Source organism: Trichosurus vulpecula, chromosome 7, assembly GCF_011100635.1.
Source record: "Trichosurus vulpecula isolate mTriVul1 chromosome 7, mTriVul1.pri, whole genome shotgun sequence".
NCBI classification, from domain to species: Eukaryota; Metazoa; Chordata; class Mammalia; order Diprotodontia; family Phalangeridae; genus Trichosurus; species Trichosurus vulpecula.
Window position 1 is genome coordinate 51,513,062 of NC_050579.1, and position 21,860 is coordinate 51,534,921.

A 21,860-nucleotide genomic window follows, 5' to 3' on the forward strand; every position below is an offset into this window, starting at 1 on the left:
CTTACTTCCCTCCCTCTCCCTTATACTCCATAACAATCATTTACATAGTATTATCAATCCTACAACCACAGTGTAGTTTGCAACATAACATCCCCCCCCCCACCCACACACGCTATTTAGCCACTGCTTTAGACAAGGCCCTCATCAATGCTGGCCTACACTACTAAACAGCTTCCAAAGATACTAATGATCTCTTAATTGAGAAATATAATGGTCTTTTTCTCAGTCTTCATTCTCCTTGACTTCTCGGCAGCCTTTAACACTGTCAACCATCCTCTTTTCCTTAATGTTCTCTTCTCTCTAGGTTTTCATGACACTACTATCTCCTGATTCTTCTCCCATCCATTTTGACTGCCCATTTTCTATCTCCTTTACTGGATCCCCATCCAGGTCATGACCATCAACCTTAGGTGTCCCACTGAGTTCTTTCATGGGCCCTCTCTCTTCTCTTTCTTATATATATATACACACACACACATGTATATGCATATATATAAATACACACACACACATACACACACATATTTTTTTCCAGCATTCACTTTTGTAAGATTTTGAGATCCAAATTTTTTTCTCCCTCCCTCCACTGCCCCCTCCCCAAGATGGCATACAATCTGATATAGGCTATATATGTACAATCATATTAAACATATTTCCACATTAGTCACATTGTATCAGAATAAAAGGGAAAAACAACAAAAAAGATAAAACAAAAAAAAAGAGAGAGAGAGAAAATAGCATGTTTAATCTGCATTCAGATTCCATAGTTCTTTTCTCTGAATGTGCATAACATTTTTCAATAATGAACCTTCTGGAATGGTCTTAGATCATTGTGTTGCTGAAAAGAGCTAAGTCTATCAAAGTTGGTCATCGAGCAATGTTGCTGTTCTTGTGTACAATGTTCTCCTGGTTTTGCTCGCTTCACTCAGCATCTCTCTCTCCTCTTTCTATATTATTTCACATGGTGATCTCATCAACTCCCATAGATTCCAATATCACCTCTATTGATTACTCTCAAATCTACTTATCTTGCCCTAACTTCTGACCGCTAATCATGCAACTCCAGCTGCCTGCTTTCTCAAACTGGATGTCCAGTGGACATCTTAAGCTCAAAGGGTCCAAAACAAACTTACTACCTTTCCCCTTAAACTCTCCCCTATCCTAACTTTCCTATTACTGCTGAGGGCAATACCATCTTCCCAGGCCTTTAGGCTCAAAACCTAGCCGTCATCCTTGACACTTTCTCACTCACACACTCCCACCCCCACCCCCACCCCCACCCTCCAATTTGTTCCCAAGGCCTGTTTGTTGATTTTACCTTCATAACATCTTTCAAATATAGTCCCTTCTCTCCTCTGATCCTGCATACACCATTCTGGTGTATTCCCTGATCACCTCATGCTTGGACTATTGCAAAGGCCTGCTGGTGGGTCTGCCTGCCTGGAGCCTATCCCCACTTTAGTCCATCCACCACTTCGTGGCCAGAGGGATGTTCTCACAGAACAAGCCTAAACAGATTACCCCATGCTCACTCCCTCCAACCTATAGAATCAAATCAAATGCCTATGTTTGTCATTCACAGCCTGTTTAACCTGGCCCCCTATTACCTTTAGCAATCTTACTCCTGCCATGGACTCTGGGACCCAATAATCATTCACTGGGTGATTTTATTGAAACTTCTGGGTGAAACTTCCATCAATGCTGTTTGGCATGCTCTCTGCAACTTACTCTGAGATAGTTATGGAGACTACTGAAAGGTTTAGTGACTTGTCCATGGTTACATACCCAGTATGTGTCAGAAACAGGACTTGAACCAAGGTCTCCCTGACTCTGAAGCAAGCTCTGTATCTACTATACCCCAATGCTTCTCATACAGCACAACAAAAGTTACTTTTAAATTTCAATTTATTCAGTAAAAATTACTGATTTATTTACATTACATTCCTCTCTGACACATTATCATGGTGAAGAGGTAAATGGGTTCTTAAAAGTTATGCCAACGTAGTACAACCTCAGGTAGGGGCTACTAAGGTAGAAAAGTTTCAAGTAATTACCTGTGGTTGCATCAGTTCTCTAAGGACAATTAAGCTAAGGGTGGTTGGTCACAGAATGTTGAAAATTTTTCACCACCACAAATATCATCTAAATAATACGTGAGGGGCTGTGATCTGTGATGGGGAAAGGAATACTTTACAAATGATGACACAGATCCTTGACATATTGAGTGACTACAGAATAAAGAACATTTTCAATGATGCGGACTTGTTAAAGTCTTTTTTGCGTCTAAGTTAATTTCCCACACTACCATTCTAAAATTAAAGAATGTCAGAATAAAATAGCTCAACAAATGAAAAAGATAAATTCTACAAGATACCTGTATATTTAAAGGATTCAGAAAAACAAACATATAGCAACATTCCTAGAGTTCACACCTACAGTTCCTTTCTGTTGTGAAGAATTTAGATTTTCTTCCAAAAGAGAACTGGGTCTCCCAGAGCCAAGCGTCACTGTAACATCAACAAACATTTTCCTTTGAATGAAATTAATAAGTAAGAAAATAGTGATGTTACACAATCAAGCAAAATAACTATTTTGCTTTCTTCAGCTTTTAGAACTGTGGATTCTGGTTATCTAGAACGGTAGAAGGACAGAAATGTCTACTATGCACAGATTTTGTCATCTGGGAACACAATCCTACATAATAAATATCACTAAAAAAATTGTAACTCTGAAATTTAATTTATTATTATTTTTTAACTTATTTTAAAGGGGACAAAGTACAGCTATTCTTCTCAATATAAACTTATGTTCTTACAATTACTTTGATACATTTGCTAAGGCTAACTACTTGGACAATTCACAATAAAGGCATCAGTTATTTTATTAGGTAAGGCATGTGCATACACTGAGAGGCTTGTCTGGATGTAATGAAGACCTTTATATAATTAAAGACAAGATTGAGACTTAGTAAACAATTCACTGCCATAAACAATTATAGCAGACATTTACTAAGAATCTACTAAAAGCATGGTATTTAATAAGTTGCAAAGATAAGCATAGTGTATTCTTTGACTTCAAGGTGGTTAAAACAGTAAGAGACAAGTCTAATAATCGTAACACAAAATAAACTGTGAAAGCTGCACAAGGCCAGACAGAAAGTACTGTGCTAGTTTAGATGAGAGACAGAACACTTTCACCTTGGGAGTGGTTTAAGTTAAGTTAGGCAGAAGGGATAAAGGAAGGTTTCTTAATGAGTGAGATGGAACATGAATGTGTGAGATTGCCATAACCAGAGCTTTGGAACACTGTTACTGTGACTTCAGGGACTGGCCTGGCTCTCTTCCCCTTGTATATTCACATACTGATACATTCAGTCAGCAAGCATTTAACAAGTGCTTACTGACTAGGGTCCTTGCCTTTAAGAACCTTAAATTCTACTAGGGAGAAATAACATGTACACAGATAAGTAAATACAAAATCCATATGAACAAAGTACAAAGTAATTTTTACTGAGGAGGCATTAGCAACTGACCTTACATAGAAAGTTGAAGTGAGGGACTTCAGCCACAAGGGTTAGTACAGCCGGTGCCAAGACAGAGGTAGGAAACAGGAGATGCAATGTAACACCAAGTAGGCCATTCTGGCTAGAAGATGGAATGCACTAAAGAGAGTAACATATAAGATGCCTAGAAAAGTCCTCCATGTTATGAAGAACCTTAAGTGCTAAACAGAGGTATTTTTATTTTATTATAGAGGCAAAAGGGAGTTTCTTGAGGAGGGGGAGTAAACATGGTAAGATCAGTGCTAAAGAACATCAAATGGATAGTAGTGTGGATTATGAATTAAAAGAGAGTTTGAAGGGTAGGAAGATTAATTAGTAAAGCATTAAGATAGTATAGGTCTGAATAGGGGTAATGTCTGTGTGAGTAAAAATAAGGGGACAGATGCAAAAGCACTGTGAATGTAGCAGAAACAAGAGCTGACAATTGAGGAGACATGGTAGGTGCAGGAAAAGGGCCAACAATGGTAAAGGAAACTAACAAATTATAAACCTGGGGGACTGGAGGGTAGTGGTACTCTCAACAGAATTACAAAAGTGAGAAAGAAGCTAGAAGACAAATGAGTTTTGCTTTGGACATGTTGAAATTGAGCTGCCTGTAGCAAGTTCAGCTGGAAATATCAAATGATGAACTACTGATACGAGGCTGGAGCTGAGGAAAGAGAACAGTCAAATCAATCAATAAGCACATATTAAGCACCAATGACGCGTCAGGCATTGTGCTAAGTGCTAGGGACACACAACAAAAAAGACAAAAGACAGTCCCTGTCCTAGGAGCTCACAATCTAATTGGGGAAATAACATACAAAGAACTACGTACAAACAATCTAGATGACAGTATAAATTGGAAATAAACAACAGTGGGAGCGAACAAGAATTAAGGGGGGTTGGGAAGGGTTCCTGAAGGTGAGGTTTTAGCTGGGAGTGGAAGGACACCAGAGAAGCCAGGTGGCAGAAATGAAGAGGGAGAGCATTCCAGGCCCAGAGAACAGCCAGTGAAAATGCCAGGAGTCAGGAGATGATGTGTCTTATTCAGGGAACAGCAATGAGGCCAGTATCACTAGACTGCAGTACATAGGAGAGTCAAATATAATAGGACTAGAAAGGTAGGAGGAAGAGTCTTGTTATCGAGGGCTTTGAAGGCCAAGTGAATTTTCAATTTACACTTCATGGTGACAGGAATCATTAGAATCTGAGCAGGGGTGTAACATGGTCTGACGGAAGCTTTAGGAAAATCACTTTGGTGGCTAAGTGAAAGGATGTACTGAAATGGGGAGCCATTTGGTGGGCAGAGTCTTACAGCTATTCCAATAGTTTTAGACATAAGGAGATGAGGGCCTATACCAGGGGAGTGGTTGTATCAGGACAGGAAGAGGAGCATATTCAAGACGTAATCAATAGACCTTGGCAAGAGATTGGCTATGGGGCTAAGAAACACTGAGGAATGCAGGGTGTGACACCTCGTATCAGAGCCTATATAGGGTAGTGGTGCGCAGGCCAGTAACCGGGAAATTTCGAAGGGTAAAGTGTTTGGAGGGATAGATAGCTAAAGTTTTGGACAGTTTAGGTTTAAGATGTCTACTGAACATCTGCATTGATATCCGGGTAGCAGAAGACCACTTGAGAGGTTAGAGCTAGATAAGCAGATTTGAGAATCAAATCTGGATACATTAATCTAGAAATCATCTCCAAAGAGATGTGGGGATATGGTGGCACAAAAACCTATGGTAACTGATGAGAATGTAGATGAGAAGAGTACCCAAGACAGAGCCTTGAGAAAATGTTCAGACAGGGGAATGGGATATGGAATGATAGAAAAACGAGGACAGAGGGAAAAAAGTGCACAGTTGAAAGAGCCCTGGGTCTAGAGTCAAAGTACCTGAGTCCAAATCAGACCTCTGACAACTAAGTTAGGAATTAGAACTAGCTGGCCTTGTAAGGTCCCTTCCAGCTCTCAATTTGTGATCTACGAACAATCAAGAAAGCAGCATTAAGGCTAAAGAGCTTTTTCAATTGAGTGATAAGGTTGGGAATCAGACTGCAAAGGACTGAGAAATGAGGGAGAGGATGCAAGATGTATTATAGATGGCTTTCTGTAAAAAGAAAAAAAAAATGCTGATAAGAGAAATATAGGAGGAGAGAATGAAAGAAGGAAGAGTCAAACACAGTTTTGTTTTGTTTTTTTAAATCACATTCATAGGGAGCAGGGAAAGAGCCAAAAGATAAAGAGAGATTACAGTTAGAGATAAAAATATTTCCTAATATAAGCAATCAAAGGATATGAACAAACAATTCTGATAAGAAAAAGCTTTAACTATTAGAAAATATTAAATATTAAATTATTAGAAACCTTGCTAAAAGTTGCTTCAAATGAGTAATACCAGAAGTGAAAATCAAAACAACTCTGCAGTTCAATCTTATATACTGCAAAACTGACAAAATTGACAAGATGACACAAGAGATTGTCAATGATGCTGGAACTACACATAGACAGGACTGACAACATGCTATTATTGATGGAGTTACAGATTCATTCACTCTGGAAAGAAATTTGAAGTTATGCAAAACCAAAAGCACTACCTCCTCTGATTAAGAAATTCCAAGCTAGGCATATATACCTTAAGCAGGTCAAAAGCGAAAGAAAGGTCTTCCATTTTATACGAAAGGACTCTCAGCCAGTCAGCACATACTTATTACATATCTATTATGTGCCAGGCACAATGCAAATGGGCAGCTAGGTGGTTGAGCAGACAGAGTGCTGGACCTAAAGTCAGGAAGACTTACATTCCTGAGTTCAAATCTGGCCTCAGACACTTCCTAGCTGCATGACCCTGGGCAAGTCATTTAACCCTGCTTGCCTTGGTTTCCTCATCTGTAAAATGAGCTAGAGAAGGAAATGCCAAACCACTCCAGTACTATTACCAAAAAAACTTCAAATGGGATCATGAACAGTCAGATATGACTGAATAAAAACAACAACACTATACTATGCACTGGTAATATGCCCCCCCCTGCTCCCCCAAAGGCAGTTCCTGCCTCAAGGAAATAGATACTCAGTATGGGGACATAGTGGGAAAATGCAAAAAGCAGTTCTGCAGCTGGATGGAAAATGAACAGATGGCTGGTCTATGCACCTTCTTTAAATGAAAGTTCTGAAAGGAGCTTTTACCTCCACTCTCTACATCACAGAGAGAGGGGTGCCCTCAGGGGTAGAGGGTACCAAAGAGGCATAAGTTCCAAAGTTGAAATGATCTTTCAGGAGGATCAGGTTACCAGGGCATTATGCAAAGCATTACTTATTACAGAAGCAAAGAACTGAAAACAGAGTATCCACTTACTGATTGATGAATGGTTAAACAAATGGAGTACAATAAGTGCAATGGATTATTACTGCACCATAAGAAACAAGGACTATGAAGAAATTCAGAGAAGCAGTCAAAGATTTACATGAATGGATACAAAGCGAAGTAATCAGAATCAGGACAACAATAAACATTTTGAGTACATGTGAAATGGAAACAAAACAAAACAAAAATCAAAACTGAATACTGCATAATTATAATGATCAACCCTAGCCCCAGAAAAGATCCAAAAATGCACTGTCCTCCACGGTAAAAGTAGTTGACTCTAGGTAAACAGCATTTATTGTCAGAATTATTTGATATATTGTTTGATTTTGCCGAGTTGCTTTTTATCTGTTTCTTATTTTATTCCTTATTACTAGAGAGATGGCTCACTGGGTAAGTAAAGTAGAAAATTATATTTAAAAGTGATGCTATTTCAAAAAGAGAGAAAGAGTGCTGATTGTGAAAACAATCATTGACTGGAGTGAACAGGAGGCAACAGAATCACGGCAAAAGTAGAGGGGTTGACTTTAGCAAGGAAAAAGACTCCCTCTTCATCATTAGATAATGATAAAGAGTCTGAAATATGGAAGGAGAGAGGAGGTGTTCGTAGCAAATGGCATCAATTTCCAATTGAATTATGAGAGTAGGCCCTCTATTGATAGAGAATAGGAGAGGAGAGGATGGAAGGCTTGAGAAGAAAAGATTCAGAACATACAACTTCTCTGGGAAGTATAAGAGTCAATTAGGGACAGTAAAAGGATTGCCTTGAAGCAATTCACTTGAGATCAGAGAGGTTATATCGGCCATGGTTCCAGACAATCAAGTTCTACGACTTGGTCCAGCACTCTTCAGTATTTGATGTCCTCATGACTAGGATCGTCAGGGCCTCTGTGGTAGAATGGAAAAGGGCTGTGAACATAAAGAACCTGGATTTGACTCTTGGTTCTGACTACTACTAAGGCTTATGCCAAGGGAAGAGTCATTTGCCCTCTCCAGGTCTTGGTTTCCTTAACAAAAATCAGTGAAGTGGGACTTGATAATTTTTAGGGTTATTTACAACAGCTCCAAGTCTATCGTCTTATGTTTAAGAAGCCTAAGACTGCTTAACTTCAAGACAAGAAACACTATTGCTTTAAGTGATTTTTCTCCTTGATTAATTTCATGTTCAGTGTTGCTTTTTGTCATTACTACAGGTTATTTTCCACTCATTGTAAGTTGAGAAATCCAAAAGTGTAGGTGTGAGGAGGGCCACATAATAATTAGTATTCAAATTTAAAATAAATTATCCATACAAATGGAAGAAAATAAGATAAAAAATTTAAAATATCTTGATAATGTAGCTCTAAAATCACAAGATAAAAATATTTACCTCTATACTTATAGCATTGATTTTTTTTTAAAAAAGCATTTAAATAGAAGTTTCTGTGTTCTGAGAATGCATAACACTTAATACCAAATAACAAAATCATACTGATTAAGGAGAAGATTTTCCATTATGGGCACTATTGCCAGAAGAGGAAACTGGGCAACATTCTACCTGCTGACTGAGTTATTATTTCTCTTACCTTCCAAGAGTGTTTGCAAATGAACATGATCTTGGGTTCCCTACACTGAATACCACTGTGAAAATTTGTGCAAACAGCAATAAGTTTCTGATATTTCAAGAAGTCTGACCACGGAAACTTTTATAAATGGTCAATTACGTTCCATAATAATGTGCTATATTAGTACAATACTGTTAAAGACCAGAAGTGTTTTCACCTTCCGGTCTGATGCAACCTGCCTCTAATTTGACATTTATATATTATGAGTTTACTCAGGGACCGATAAAAATCCGTTTATATGGGGAAATGCTTCGGGAATTCAAAATATCCAAATGATAGATGAACTCCAGAATGCAAATGACTAACTAGATATATGGCTATATATACACAGGTGCACACGTAGTCATAAACTCTTTTAATTGCAGATTTTTGGTCTACAAAAAGAAGTGGCTAGATAAGATAAAGTTAAAATTCAGTATTCAGTAGGTGGGTGGGAACCTGTGATTTCATGAGTAGGGGACTCCTAGGGTGAAGAAACTCCCTCTACCCTTGTTGGTTCACATGTTCTCTGCAGCCTAATAGTCTTGAAGAGCTGCCTGACAGATCATAGTACCAATGTGTCAGAAGCCGGAAGTGAACCCATATTCTTTTTTCTTTCCACCTACTCAGGGGCATGCCAAGTAAATGTATAACCACAGCCTCTCTGGGGGAAAATGTACTGTATGACATACTTTAAAGTTTAATCTGCATCATTAACATTTTCTCCATCACTCTAAGTCTTGGCAATCAAGCCCTAATATGTAGCATTTGCAGTTTTCCAAGTAAATGCTCACACTGAGAATTTAACTTGTTCTCCCAGACTATCCAAGCCAGCTGCAGCACACCCACTGCCCCTCAAACACACGCATACATAGACACAACCTACAATTCTGTCCAGACACCTGAAGAATAGGAGGAAGAGAACAAAAATTACACGGGATACAAAATAGGTTGCAGGGGCATGGGATACAATGGAAAACCAGCTAGGACCAGTCCTTTTAGATCTCCTTACTTAAAGCAAGGATGTCCCGTTAAACCTATTAGACTGATATCCCCACTGGGATATATTGCTATAATATTGATTAAAAAAAGCTATGATTGAGGATTGGGAGAGAGATATGGTTTCAGATAGAGGGGAAAACGAGCCACAGGGAATATAAGAAAACAGATGAAATTAAAAGGAGAAAATGTGAATAAAAATGAAGCACACATCTGACTCTCCTCATGGATAATCTCTCTTCTCTAGATTTTCATGACATTGCTCTGTCTTGATTCTCCTCCTACCTGTCTGATTACGCTGCTTAGTCTCCCCTTTGATGGATCATTAGCCTCATCACATCCTCAGTAGATGCCCCTCCAGACTCTGTCCTGGGCCTTCTTCTCTGTCCTTCTATACAAGCTCATTTTTCGGTTATCATTTCTATGCAAATCTACAAATAAATACTGCCCAAATCTCCCTCCCAAACTCCATCTCACATGATCAACTAACTGCTTTTTGGATATCTTAAACTAGATATTCCACAGGAATTTCAAACTCAATATGTTCAGAACATAACTCACTGACTTTGATACCACTTTCTTCTTCCAAATACCTCTGGTTATTGTTAAATGAACCATCAACCTTCCCAAGTTCAAAACCTTGGTGTTCTCAACTACTCAGGCTCACTTGCCCCACAGATTCATTCCACAGATCACACTCCAATCCATCCGCCACACAGATATACGTGACTTCCCTAAAATATAGGTCAAATCCTGTCAGCCCCTGCTCAGTAAACTCCACTGGCCCCTCTCATCTCCAGGATCAAATAGGGAGTCCTGCTTGGCATTTAAAGCTCTTTATAACTTGAACTGGCCCTACCTTTCCAATCTTCTTATCCTAGACTCTCCCCCACACAATCTAGGATACAGGCACACTAATCAACTTGATGCTCCTCCCATATGACACTTCACCTGCTCTGTCTCTACCTCTTTTCTGGCTCTCCCCCATGTCTGGAATCCTCTCCCTCTTCTTTTCCACCTCATGACATTTCTGGATTCTGAAGTGCCACTTTCTGTAGGGGGCCTTCTTGGTCTACCTGCAGTTACTTGAGTCTTCCCCTCTAAGGTGACTCTTTATCTACCTCTAAAGTCTTCTTTTCATGTTATCTTCCCCATTTGTTTCTAAGCTCCTTGAAGGCATGTACTGCCTCTGAGTTTTTGCCTTTTTTTTTGTAATCAGCTGAGCACAGTACTAGCCACATAGAAAGCAATTAATAAATTGCTTGTTGGTTGCCTGATTTTAAAAAAAAGAACAAAGAAAGCCAAAATATGCTAAACAAATATAATATTGGAAAAATGAATCAGTGACAAAAGAAAAAATTCTAATGACTCCTCAGAGATCATGGAACAACAGCAAGAAATTCTAAAATGATTCAAAACAGAAATAGTGCTAAAATAAACTAGAAATGAATTAAGGTTAGAAATATAAGCTCTCCATGCAGAATATAAAACTACTATCATCAAAAAAAAAATGAATCTAAAATAAAAGAATCTCTCCAGAGACATGTAAGTTTTGAAAAAACAAAAGATTTTAGAAACTGGCACTCAAAATAGTAAGAGCCAAAATAGAGCCAAAGACAGGATTGTATTGTCATTAGAAAGGAGGCCAATCAAGGAAAGAGAATGGCCTGAGCCATGGATCTGGAACACAGGACAACTTCTACCACGAAGTACTACAACTTTCTGATATTACTTCTCTCATGAATTAATATTTCTAAATGTGAGGTAAAGCAAGGAAGTATGAGGTAAAGAGTTCCAAAAACACAAATATACATCAAAACTCAATAGAAATCAAAAATTTGAACTTGATACTATAAAAGCACTACCCCTACACTCATGAGGGATACAGAGATAACAAAGGAGGACTATGGAAGTGTATAAATTATGAATAAGAAAATGAAATTCAGAATAGAAGTGAAGAGAAATAATAAGGAGGAGAAAGAAAAGGAAAATTTCCTGGAAAACCACAATAAGAGAAAACTATTTATAAAAAAAAAAGTTTGGGAGGAGTTGAAGGAAGCTCCTTAGTTAACCAGATTGAGATGAAGTGACAGGAGGAAGGGAATACAGCAAAGTAATATAAAAGAAATAAATGGAGGAAAACAAAAGTCTTTAATTTTAAATATGACGTAATTCAATAAAATGACAGAATGGATAAGAAAACAAAACCCAACAATTTGTTAGATACAAAAAAAATCTAAAAAGTAAACACATTCTCATGAAAGTGAGAAGAGAAAAAAAATTAAGAGGCAACACATAAATCTTAAAGGCAGAAGTTAGAATCATGGAAAAAAAGAAAAACCAGAAGTTTACAAAATCAAGAAAAATAGACAAGAAAGTTCGATTAGGCTTAATGGAACTATGGACAAGGAACCATTATCAGTTGCAAAAATACATTCACCAAATAGCATATAAATTCTACATTTTTCTCAAAACTAATTCTCAACTACTTTCAATACCACCAGCTCTATTCTTCTCTTCCTCTCCACCCCCAATACTAATATGTATCTACTTTTTATATTGCACTGAGTTAGACCAATTATACTGCCATAATAATCATGTAATTGTAAACTGGAAAGCACCTCCAAAAGTCAACTAATTTAGGTCCTACTCCCTATGAAAATTTCTATGCCGAATATCGAAAGTAAAGATTTTTTATTATATTATTAAAGATTTACAGGAGTAGAGATACTAGGTAGGACATTTCTAGTAATATATTTCAGGGTTCAATAAATTTTTCTTCCAACAAATTTGCTATATTTCCACAGTAGTACCAGTACTAGGAGGAATAATACATTTATGTACAGCTTTAAAGTTTGAAAAGTGCTTTGTAGACATGATCGGATTTGATCTGTATACACATTAACCCTGTGAAGTAAGTACTATAGCTATTATTATTTGACTGGTGAGAAAACTTTTTTCGTGGTAGTAAACAAAGCACAGAAAGTTTAAGTGACTTGCAGATGATCACAGAGTTAACCATCGAAGCAGGATCTGAAAGCACATCTTTGTGATTCCTATGTTCTCGTGCTCTGAGGCCCTCGAAAACCCCAAATGGAGGCCAACAAAGAGTCAGAAGTCACAACTGATTCAACAACAACAAAATACCTGTATGACACTGTATGAAGTCATTTAATCTCTATGGATCTTCACTTAATCATCTGTAAAATGAGGGGATTGGTCTAGATGACCTTTAAGGTCCCTTAGCTAAATCTATGATATATAGTGAAGATGAAAGTGAGGCTATGTTTTAGGGAAAAAAAAGATGTGAAATAATGAAAGTTTTTAAAAAGGGTTAACCTTCAACTTCACTTGTTCACTTGTTATAAGAAAACACTAGTTTTACACCATGGCCTAAAGCTTCCCTTTTCGTTAATAAATTATGTAGCTAAAGGAAGCACTACTCTCAGAATGTCATTTTCATTCTCATTTGGAAGAGGAAAGGCAGGTAACAAAGGAAAGAAGGGGAAAATTTCTTTAGGTCCATAGAATGGACTGAAAGAACCACTAGAATCAGAAATGCTTAAGGGAATAATGAGGGAAGCAGACACATTTTATGATCATGCAGAATGAGCCAGGTGAATAAGAGAGAGTCAAATAAATTAGACAAAACAGGAGAGTAACCTGGGATTTAGTTTAAAAATTTGAACTAATATAGAATAAAGGGAAGAAGATAACTGGAAGAAAGGAAGAGCAAGGTAGAGGTAAAGAAAATTCTTTAAAGATACAATACAAGAAATAAACATTTGTTCATATGAAGAGGAAAAATAGAAGCCTAAGTTTAAAAAAGAAAATGAAAAAGGAGAGTTGTAGGATTTCCTATACTTAGAAAAGGAAGATAATGGTTTATTTAATTCTCCAGGCAAAGAATAACTGAAGAAAATATATTTTACCTTTTCAGATTCACCATTGCCCAGGGAATCCCAGTAGGTGTGTTAAAGGCAGGAAGGAGTTTCCCTGCCAACTGCACTGCTTTGTTCTTGAATACCTGAGACAAAAATATGAATAGTCATAAATTACACCATCAATTAATAGCTATTAACTGAATACTCAGAGTGCACATGACACCGAACTTGAGGGCACAGTAAAAAGATGAGACTCTTTTACATCACTGAAAAGGTGAACATCAGGGACTATGCTGGTGATTAGGGAAACTATTGATGCTGATGAAAAAAGTCACCCAGAAGAGTTAAAATTTATAGGAAGAAAGGAGATAGCCTGGTATTAGTGGTATACGTACACTTTGGTAGGCAAAAACTTAAAGGGAAAACAAACGTTCTTTTTAAACAACTTTATGCTAGCTTCTTCCTTAAAAAGCTAGTCCAACTCTGAAATTAAAGGAGTAAAAAGAAATGGAATATTGAAGACATGCAGTAATGACCTTAGATTCATGGAGATTCATTTATTCTACCCATTTCTTAGCACCAAAGCTCAACTAATTTCATGCCAAAGAGACAGGAAGGTAACTCCAGTTTTAAGGATGCCTGATAAGAATAATGAATTAAATAAGAAAAATCCCATTATCATGTTCTCATTGTCAAGTGAACTGGGTGACCCATATCTAGGTTTTGGCCACAGTACATAGACTGAAAAAAATATTGCCACTGATCAAAATCCTTTAAACCAACTGTTTCTCAACCTTTGCCCCACGAGATCATTTCAATGTTAACTCTATTTCCCCCTCTAAAGTACTAAATACAAAGTTGTATATCCATCCAAAGAGATGGAAGGGGAAGGAAGAGGGCACAGTAGAGAGGAAAAGAGGAGCAGGAGGAAGAAGCCTGGCCTCCTGACAAAGGGGGAGTCCTGACCAGGAGAAAAGGAGGGAGGAGAAAAGAGAAGGAAGGCCAAGAGTAAGCACCTAGAACTAGGGATTCTGGGCAACAGAAGGCAATGACTGGTAAGTAATGAAGGGGTCAGCTAAGGAGAAAAAAGCACAGTACTGGGGAATCCAGAGGCTACTGAATAAGGGAAGAGTGTCATAGTAAAGGAACTGAAGGGAAAGAGGAGATGAAAGGAAAGAAAGAGTGCTTTGGTTTGGTAGCTTCTCTCCTTAGGAGTCACCTTTAATGCTATCACTTCCAGTTTGTTTTATGGAGGAGAGAATGGCTTTTCTCTCTACTGTGGTGGGACCTGCCTAAACTCACTTTCCTCCCTCCTCCATAATTTCATCCCTGCCCACCTACTTACTTGCCTAGGACTGCCTGACAAAAGGGAGAACATTGGGCCAGAAAATAAGAATGGGACCATCAACCGCCTCCCAACTCCTCTTGCTCCCAGATGTACTTCTCCCAAGCAATCATAGATAAATTAGCATCTTTCTCCTATATATATACATGAAAGGATGCTTTAGAACACTGGCTAAGTTATAAAGGATTCCCTTCTCGAATTAGCTTGTTACAATTACCTCTCCTCCTCCGTAAACTCAACATAAACTGGTCCATACCCTAGTTTCTAAACAAATGAAAACAAATCTGACAGCTGAGTTTCGTTCTTTTCTCCAGACATCCTCGGACCCAACACAACATTCCTATTTCAAGAACTAAACCAAAAAAAAACTTGGGGTGCCCCGCATTGATCCTATTCCCAATCGTTGTTGCTGTTATTGTGCGTCCTTCATTTTTGCAGAGCGACAATGACATCATGGGTGATGTCTTGACTCGTGGGTGAATTGGATTTAAGTGACCCAGAGCTGTACAAAGTTGACAGCCTCACTCTCTCTTCCTGAGTCACTGAATTCCAGTGGCAGGACAAAAGTCAAGATGACGGGCAATGACCTGAAATGCACGACTCACTCCCACTACAATCCTGATTTGTCTTATATAATAGGGTGATTATAAATTTTCATTACAGCCAATTACCTTGGCAAATACTGATGAATTAAATAGACTAATTGGGAAAGGATTAGTACATAAAGGAGGTTTAAGAGACTGGGATAAAGATGAAACAAAAACACTGTTATTATAAAAAAAAAAAAAAGACAACATTTAGAAGACAAATATAAAAATGGACAAGAAAAAGATTCATATCACTGTCCTGTTAGGGAAAGTTAGAGACTACATAAAGGCTAAGCTCCTTTTCCATGCTGAGATTCCATAGTCCTGTGTTTACAGCCTTCCTGTAAAGGTTATCAGAAGGGTAAGCCATATTTAAATCAAGTTAGATAGGGGACACAAAAGTTTGCAAATTCCTATTTCTTAGAAGAGACTTATGTAGCAAATACAGGAAGCACAGGAAAAATGAGAATGGAAATCTCAATTATATATTTCACATTCACTCCAATCTTGGGAACAGAAAAGTCACTTTTAAATTAGTTCAAGGCTCTGTATAGGAGAGGCAAGGTGGCAGCTGGAAAGCAGGGACTTGCTTGAGCTCTCTCCCCCAGATCTCTCCAAACACCTGTAAAAAACGGCTCTGAACAAATTCTAGAGCTGCAGAGCCCACAAAATAGCAGAGGGAAGCAGGGCTACAGCCCAGGAAAGCCTGGATGATTGCTGGGAAGGGTCTATCGCACAGATCTTGGGAGCACAGTGGTGCACAGCCCAGCATGGCTGCGCCAGGACCAATCAGACCAGGAGCTGGGCGGAACAGTCCTTTACCCTGAATCAGTCTGCCGTGGCAGTAACCAGACTTCTCAACCCACAGACGCCAAAGACAACAGAGGTTAGTAGGAAAAACTGCTGGATCTGCTGGATTGAAGTGAAAGGAGCGCATGGTCAGTCCCAGACCCGGGGGGCAGAGAAGTGGTGCAGCTCTGGGGCTCCGCCCAGAGCCCCAGCTACCCTTGCTTCCAGCCCCAGGCCCACCCACTGGGAGGAATTAAGCAGTGGATAAGAGCAGGAGTGCAGAGCCTGCTTGGATCTGGATTGCTGTCTGGGCTGGCGGTTCTTGAGGGGAGACAGAGCACCGGTGTGACCAAGCTTGCTGTGTAGAAGCTGCTCTGAAAACAGCAGTGCAGCCCCTAAAGGTTAGGGCAAAGTACTCTATACACTACAAGCAGTCATACAATGACAAAGAGCTCAAGGGTCAAGTAGTTGGCTGGGAACATGAACAGGCAGCAAAAATGGACTCAGATTCAGACACTGGAATCTTCTTTTGGTGACAAAGAAGATCCAAACATATAGCCAGAAGAAATCAACAAAGTCAAAGAGCCTACATTGAAAGCCTCCAAGAAAAATATGAATTGGTCTCAGGCCATGGAAGAGCTCAAAAAGGATTTGGAAAAACAAGTAAGAGAAGTAGAGGAAAAATTGGGAAGAGAAATGAGAGGGATGTGAGAAAATCATGAAAAACAACTCAATGACTTGCTAAAGGAGACCCAAAAAAATACTGAAGAAAACAACACCTTAAAAAATAGACTAACTCAAATGGCAAAAGAGCTCCAAAAAGCCAATGAGGAGAAGAATGCCTTGAAAGGCAGAATTAGTCAAATGGAAAAGGAGGTCCAAAAGACCACTAAGAAAATACTACCTTAAAAATTAGACTTGAGCAAGTGGAAGCTAGTGACTTTATGAGAAATCAAGATATTATAAAAACAGAACCAAAGGAATGAAAAAATGGAAGACAATGTGAAATATCTCACTGGAAAAACCACTGACCTAGAAAATAGATCCAAGAGAGAGAATTTTAAAATTATTGGACTACCTGAAAGCCATGATCAAAAAAAAGAGCCTAGACATCATCTTTCAAGAAATTATCAAGGAAAATTGCCCTGATAGTCTAGAGCCAGAGGGTAAAGTAGAAATTGAAAGAATGCACTGATCACCTCCTCAAAAAGATCCCAAAAAGAAAACTCCTAGGAATATTGTCGCCAAATTCCAGAGCTCCTAGATCAAGGAGAAAATACTGCAACCAGCCAGAAAGACACAACTCGAGCATTGTGGAAAGACAATCGGGATAACACAAGATCTAGCAGCTTCTACATTAAGGGATCGAAGGGCTTGGAATATGATATTCCGGAGGTCAAAAGAGTTTGGATTAAAACCAAGAATCACCTACCCAGCAAAACTGAGTATCATGCTCCAAGGCAAAATATGGCTTTTCAATAAAATAGAGAACTTTCAAGCTTTCTCAGTGAAAAGACCAGAGCTGAATAGAAAATTTTACTTTCAAAAACAAGAATCAAGAGAAGCATGAAAAGGCAAACACGAAAGAGAAATCATAAGGGACTTACTAAAGTTGAACTGTTTTGTTTACATTCCTACATGGAAAGATGATGTTTGTAATTCATGAGACCTTTCTCAGTATTAGGGTAGTTGAAGGGAATATACATACATACATACATACATACATACATACATACATACATAGGCAGAGGGCACAGGGTGAGTTGAATATGAAGGGATGATATCTAAAAAAAATAAAATAAAATTAAGGGATGAGAGAAGAATATATTGCGAGAGGGAGAAAGGGAGGGACAGAATGGGGTAAATTATCCCACATAAAAGTGGCAAGAAAAAGCAGTTCATTGAAGGGAAGAGGAGGCAGGTGAGGGGGAATGAGTGAATCTTGCTCTCATCAGATTTGACTTGAGGAGGGAATAACATACACACTCAAGGGGGTATCATACCCCACATGAAAGTAGGGGGAAGGGGATAAAAAAGGGGGGATGACAGAAGGGAGGGCAGATAGGGGGAAGAAGTAATCAAAAGCAAACACTTTTGAAAGGGGACAGGGTCAAGAGAGAAAACTGAATAAAGGGGGACAGGTTAGGAGGGAGGAAAATATAGTTAGTCTTTCACAAGATGACTATTTATGGGAGTATTTTGCATAATGATATATGTGTGGCCTAGGTTGAACTGCTTGCCTTCTTAGAGAGAGTGGGTGGGGAGGAAAGAGGGGAGAGAATTTGGAACCCAAAGTTTTAAAAGCAGATGCTCAAAAAAAAGTTGTTTTGCATGCAACTGGGAAATAAGACATGTAGGCAATGGGGCATAGAAATCTATCTTGCCCTAAAAGAAAGTAAGGGGGAAAGGGATGGGGGGAGTGGGGTGACAGAAGGGAGGGCTGACTGCAGAACGGGGCAATCAGAATACATGCCATCTTGGAGTGTGGGGAGGATAGAAATGGTGAGAAAATTTGTAACTCAAAATCTTGTGGAAATCATTGCTGAAAACTAAAAAATATTAAATAATAAAGTATGGAATTTAAAAAAAAGGCTCTGTATAAATATTTGGTTTTTGGTAGGCAAACTGAATGATGTTCTATATAGAGGAAGGGTGCTGACAAGAAAAAAGGGTCAAGATTCTTATCAAAAATCTAATGGGAACATTCTGAATGGACTATTAGTTTCTCACAGTAATATAAACACAATTTTCATACTTGGGATCATAGGATCATAGACCTACAGTCAGAAAACATCTTAGAACCCACCTAGTGCAACCCCTTTCATTTTGCAGATGAGGAAACTGAGGCCCAGTGAGGTAATGATTTAAACAACCTCACACAGTAATAAGGGCATAGAGCCAGGATTCAAACTTGGGTTCGGGAATCCAAGAGTAAGAACTTAGAAACAAGACACAAACTTAATGTACTGCACATAGTTATTTAAAATGATTAGCCAAATTCTGATGACAATTTACACCTCAAATGCATTTTTAACTAGCTCCTACTTTGGGTTTTAGGCATGTACATATCTGGAAGTGTGAGTGTGTGTCTACACACACACACACACACACACACACACACAGCAAGGGGGAACTCGACTAGAGTGGGAGCTGGGCCTGTGATCTCATCAGTACTCTCAGAGGGGGATTTCCTCTACCAATGCAGATGAGCATGTTCATACATTATTGTCCTTCATAATTATGTTTTAGGCAAACTGGCTTTTATGCTGTTTCCAAAGTGGCATTTCCCTCAAAACTGGGTAGTAAACAGTCAGTACCCAGTCAGTCAGCTAGTGTTTCTTAAATGCCTACTGTGTGCCAGGAACTGTGGTAAGTGCTGAGTATACAGAGAAAAGCAAAAGACATTCCCTGCTCTCAAGGAGTTCATGGTCTAAAGGGAGAGAAAAGATGCCAACAACTATCTACAAACGAGCGATAGGTGGTTAAAATGGAGATAGTCTCAGAACTGGGAAAGATTTCTTGTAGAAGCAGGGACTGGGAAAGATTTCTTGTAGAAGGGGGGACTCTTGGGACAGCAAGGTGGTGCAGTGAGTAGAGCACTGGCCCTGGAGTCAGGAGGACCTGAGTTCAAATACGGCCTCAGACACTGGACACATGTACCAGCTGTGTGACCCTGGGCAAGTCACTTATCCCCAATTGCCCTGCCAAAAAGGGGGGGGGGGGAGGGGGGAGAGGGGGAGGGACTCCAGCTGAGACCTGAAGAAAGCCAGAAAATCTCAAAGGTAAAGATGAAAGATAAAGTTCTAATCAATGAAAAGCCAATGAAAAGGATCAGAGTCAATAGATGGTGTATCTTGTTGGAGGATGTAAGAAAACTGGAATAGTAGAAAAAGCCAGGTTACAGAGGGAGTTTAGAGAAAAAGAGGATTTTATATTGATGCTGGAGGCAACAGAGAGCAAGGGAAAGTTACTTGAGACGATGATGACATGGTCAGACTTGCTTATCAATTTGTCAGAGGTTGAAGATGGATTGGAGTGAGGAGAGATGAGGCAAACTATTGCAACAGACCACGTGTGAAGCAATGGGGGCCTGAATCATAGTAGTGCCACTGTCAGAGGAGAAATGGGGAAATATATAAATGATATTACGAAGGTAGAATCAACAGGACTTGACAACTGACTAGATATGCTGGGTAAGAGTGAGGAGTTGAGAATGAAACCCAAGTTGCCAGACTGGGTGACTGGGAAGATGGTGGTACTCTTCACAGTTAATAGTGGAAGACAGGAAGAAAGGAAGGCTTGGCATGAAAGATGAGTTCAGTTTTAGACATGCCAAACTATAAGACAGCATACAGGACATCCACTTCAAAACGTCCATTAGACAATTTTAAATGCAAGGCTGGACAAGTTTTGCTCTTGACAGTTAGAGCTGGACAAATACATCCAAGTAGTACAAGTTTTGCTCTTCACAGATGACATGGTGAAACCAAAATTCAGAGAGATTATTATGAACCTTTTGAAAAATATTGTCCCTAAATGTGGGATACCTGCTACGCTGTTTCTGCTCAGTCCCACGCTCCTTCAAGAAAACCAATGCTTCCTCTTTTCCATCAGTATTTACAGATTCTGGTACTATGCTACTTTCTCAAAAATGTTGCGTGCATAAACTAGCTTGGAAAAAACTGGGATAATTAGGCATTTTAAACATTTTTTTTTCTTTCCTTTCTGTGAAACCTTTTGGGAAAGCTTTATAGAAACTATAAAAGTGACTGGTATTATTAACTTTATCATCATTGATAGAACTTGTTAATCTTCTAACACAGGCAATGGAAAAGAAAGATGTCTCTGAATGAGAGAATCTTAATGAGAAGGGAATTAGTTACAAGTAGTTATCTAACCTATCTCACTATGTACTAAGCCATTCCACTGCATACTAGGACAGTTCCAATTGTTAGGAAAATAGTCTTACTTTGAAAACAAACAAGCAGTACAGGAGTATGTGTATATAATTTAAATTTAAAAAATAAACTTTCTTACATGAAACCTCTCTCTGCTTCTAATACTTGTGAGGATGATGGTGCAAGGCCTTTAGCAGGAGGATTTCACATGGGGGTCACAACAACCCTGTGGTGTAGGTGCTATTACTATTCCTATTCTAAAGATAAGGAAAGTGAAGTTCAGGGAGAGCTTAATGACTTGCCTCCAGTATGTATTAAGATGGGATCTGAAAAGGAGTCATAAGGCCCGAGCTGAAATCCTGGCTTTGCTACCTTCTGTGTCATCAGCCTCAGTCCCTTCATCTGTAAAATGAGGGAGAGTACATGACCTCTAAAGGCTCTCTCAATCCTAAATAAATTCGACAATCTACAATCTCAGGCCTCTTCAGATTCCGAGTTCCACTATACCACTGCTTTTAACACCTTCTCTGTCCATCACGCCTGATTATGGCCTCTGGAATCAAAAGCAGCAAATCTGAGATTTCTTCCATACGAACATTCCTTCATATACTTGAATACTGCTCTCATGTTTTAAGTTCTTTATTTTCTAGGTTAAATAGCCCCAGGTCCTGCAACAGACCTCAGTAAGGCACACATCTCCAGGACTTTTACCATCCTGACCACGCTCAGGTGTACCTGCTCTAATCAAGCAATGTGATTCCTAAATAGGGCATCTAGTATTGAACATAATGTGCCAAAAGTTGTCAGACCATGTCAGAATATTACCTATCTCCCTGTCTCTGAACATAGAAGAAAAAATATAAAAAAAA

At 38.9% G+C, this 21,860-nt stretch overlaps 1 protein-coding gene across 1 annotated transcript in view; it reads right to left on the reverse strand.

Annotated features, from left to right (window-relative positions):
- The window catches only part of MAN1A2 (mannosidase alpha class 1A member 2), a 185,336-nt gene that overhangs the window by 52,743 nt on the left and 110,733 nt on the right, over positions 1 to 21,860 (reverse strand). The window contains exon 6 of the mRNA XM_036768998.1: positions 13,421 to 13,515. Coding sequence (XP_036624893.1) covers positions 13,421 to 13,515 — 95 coding nt within the window. The remainder of the gene's footprint in view (positions 1 to 13,420; positions 13,516 to 21,860) is intronic.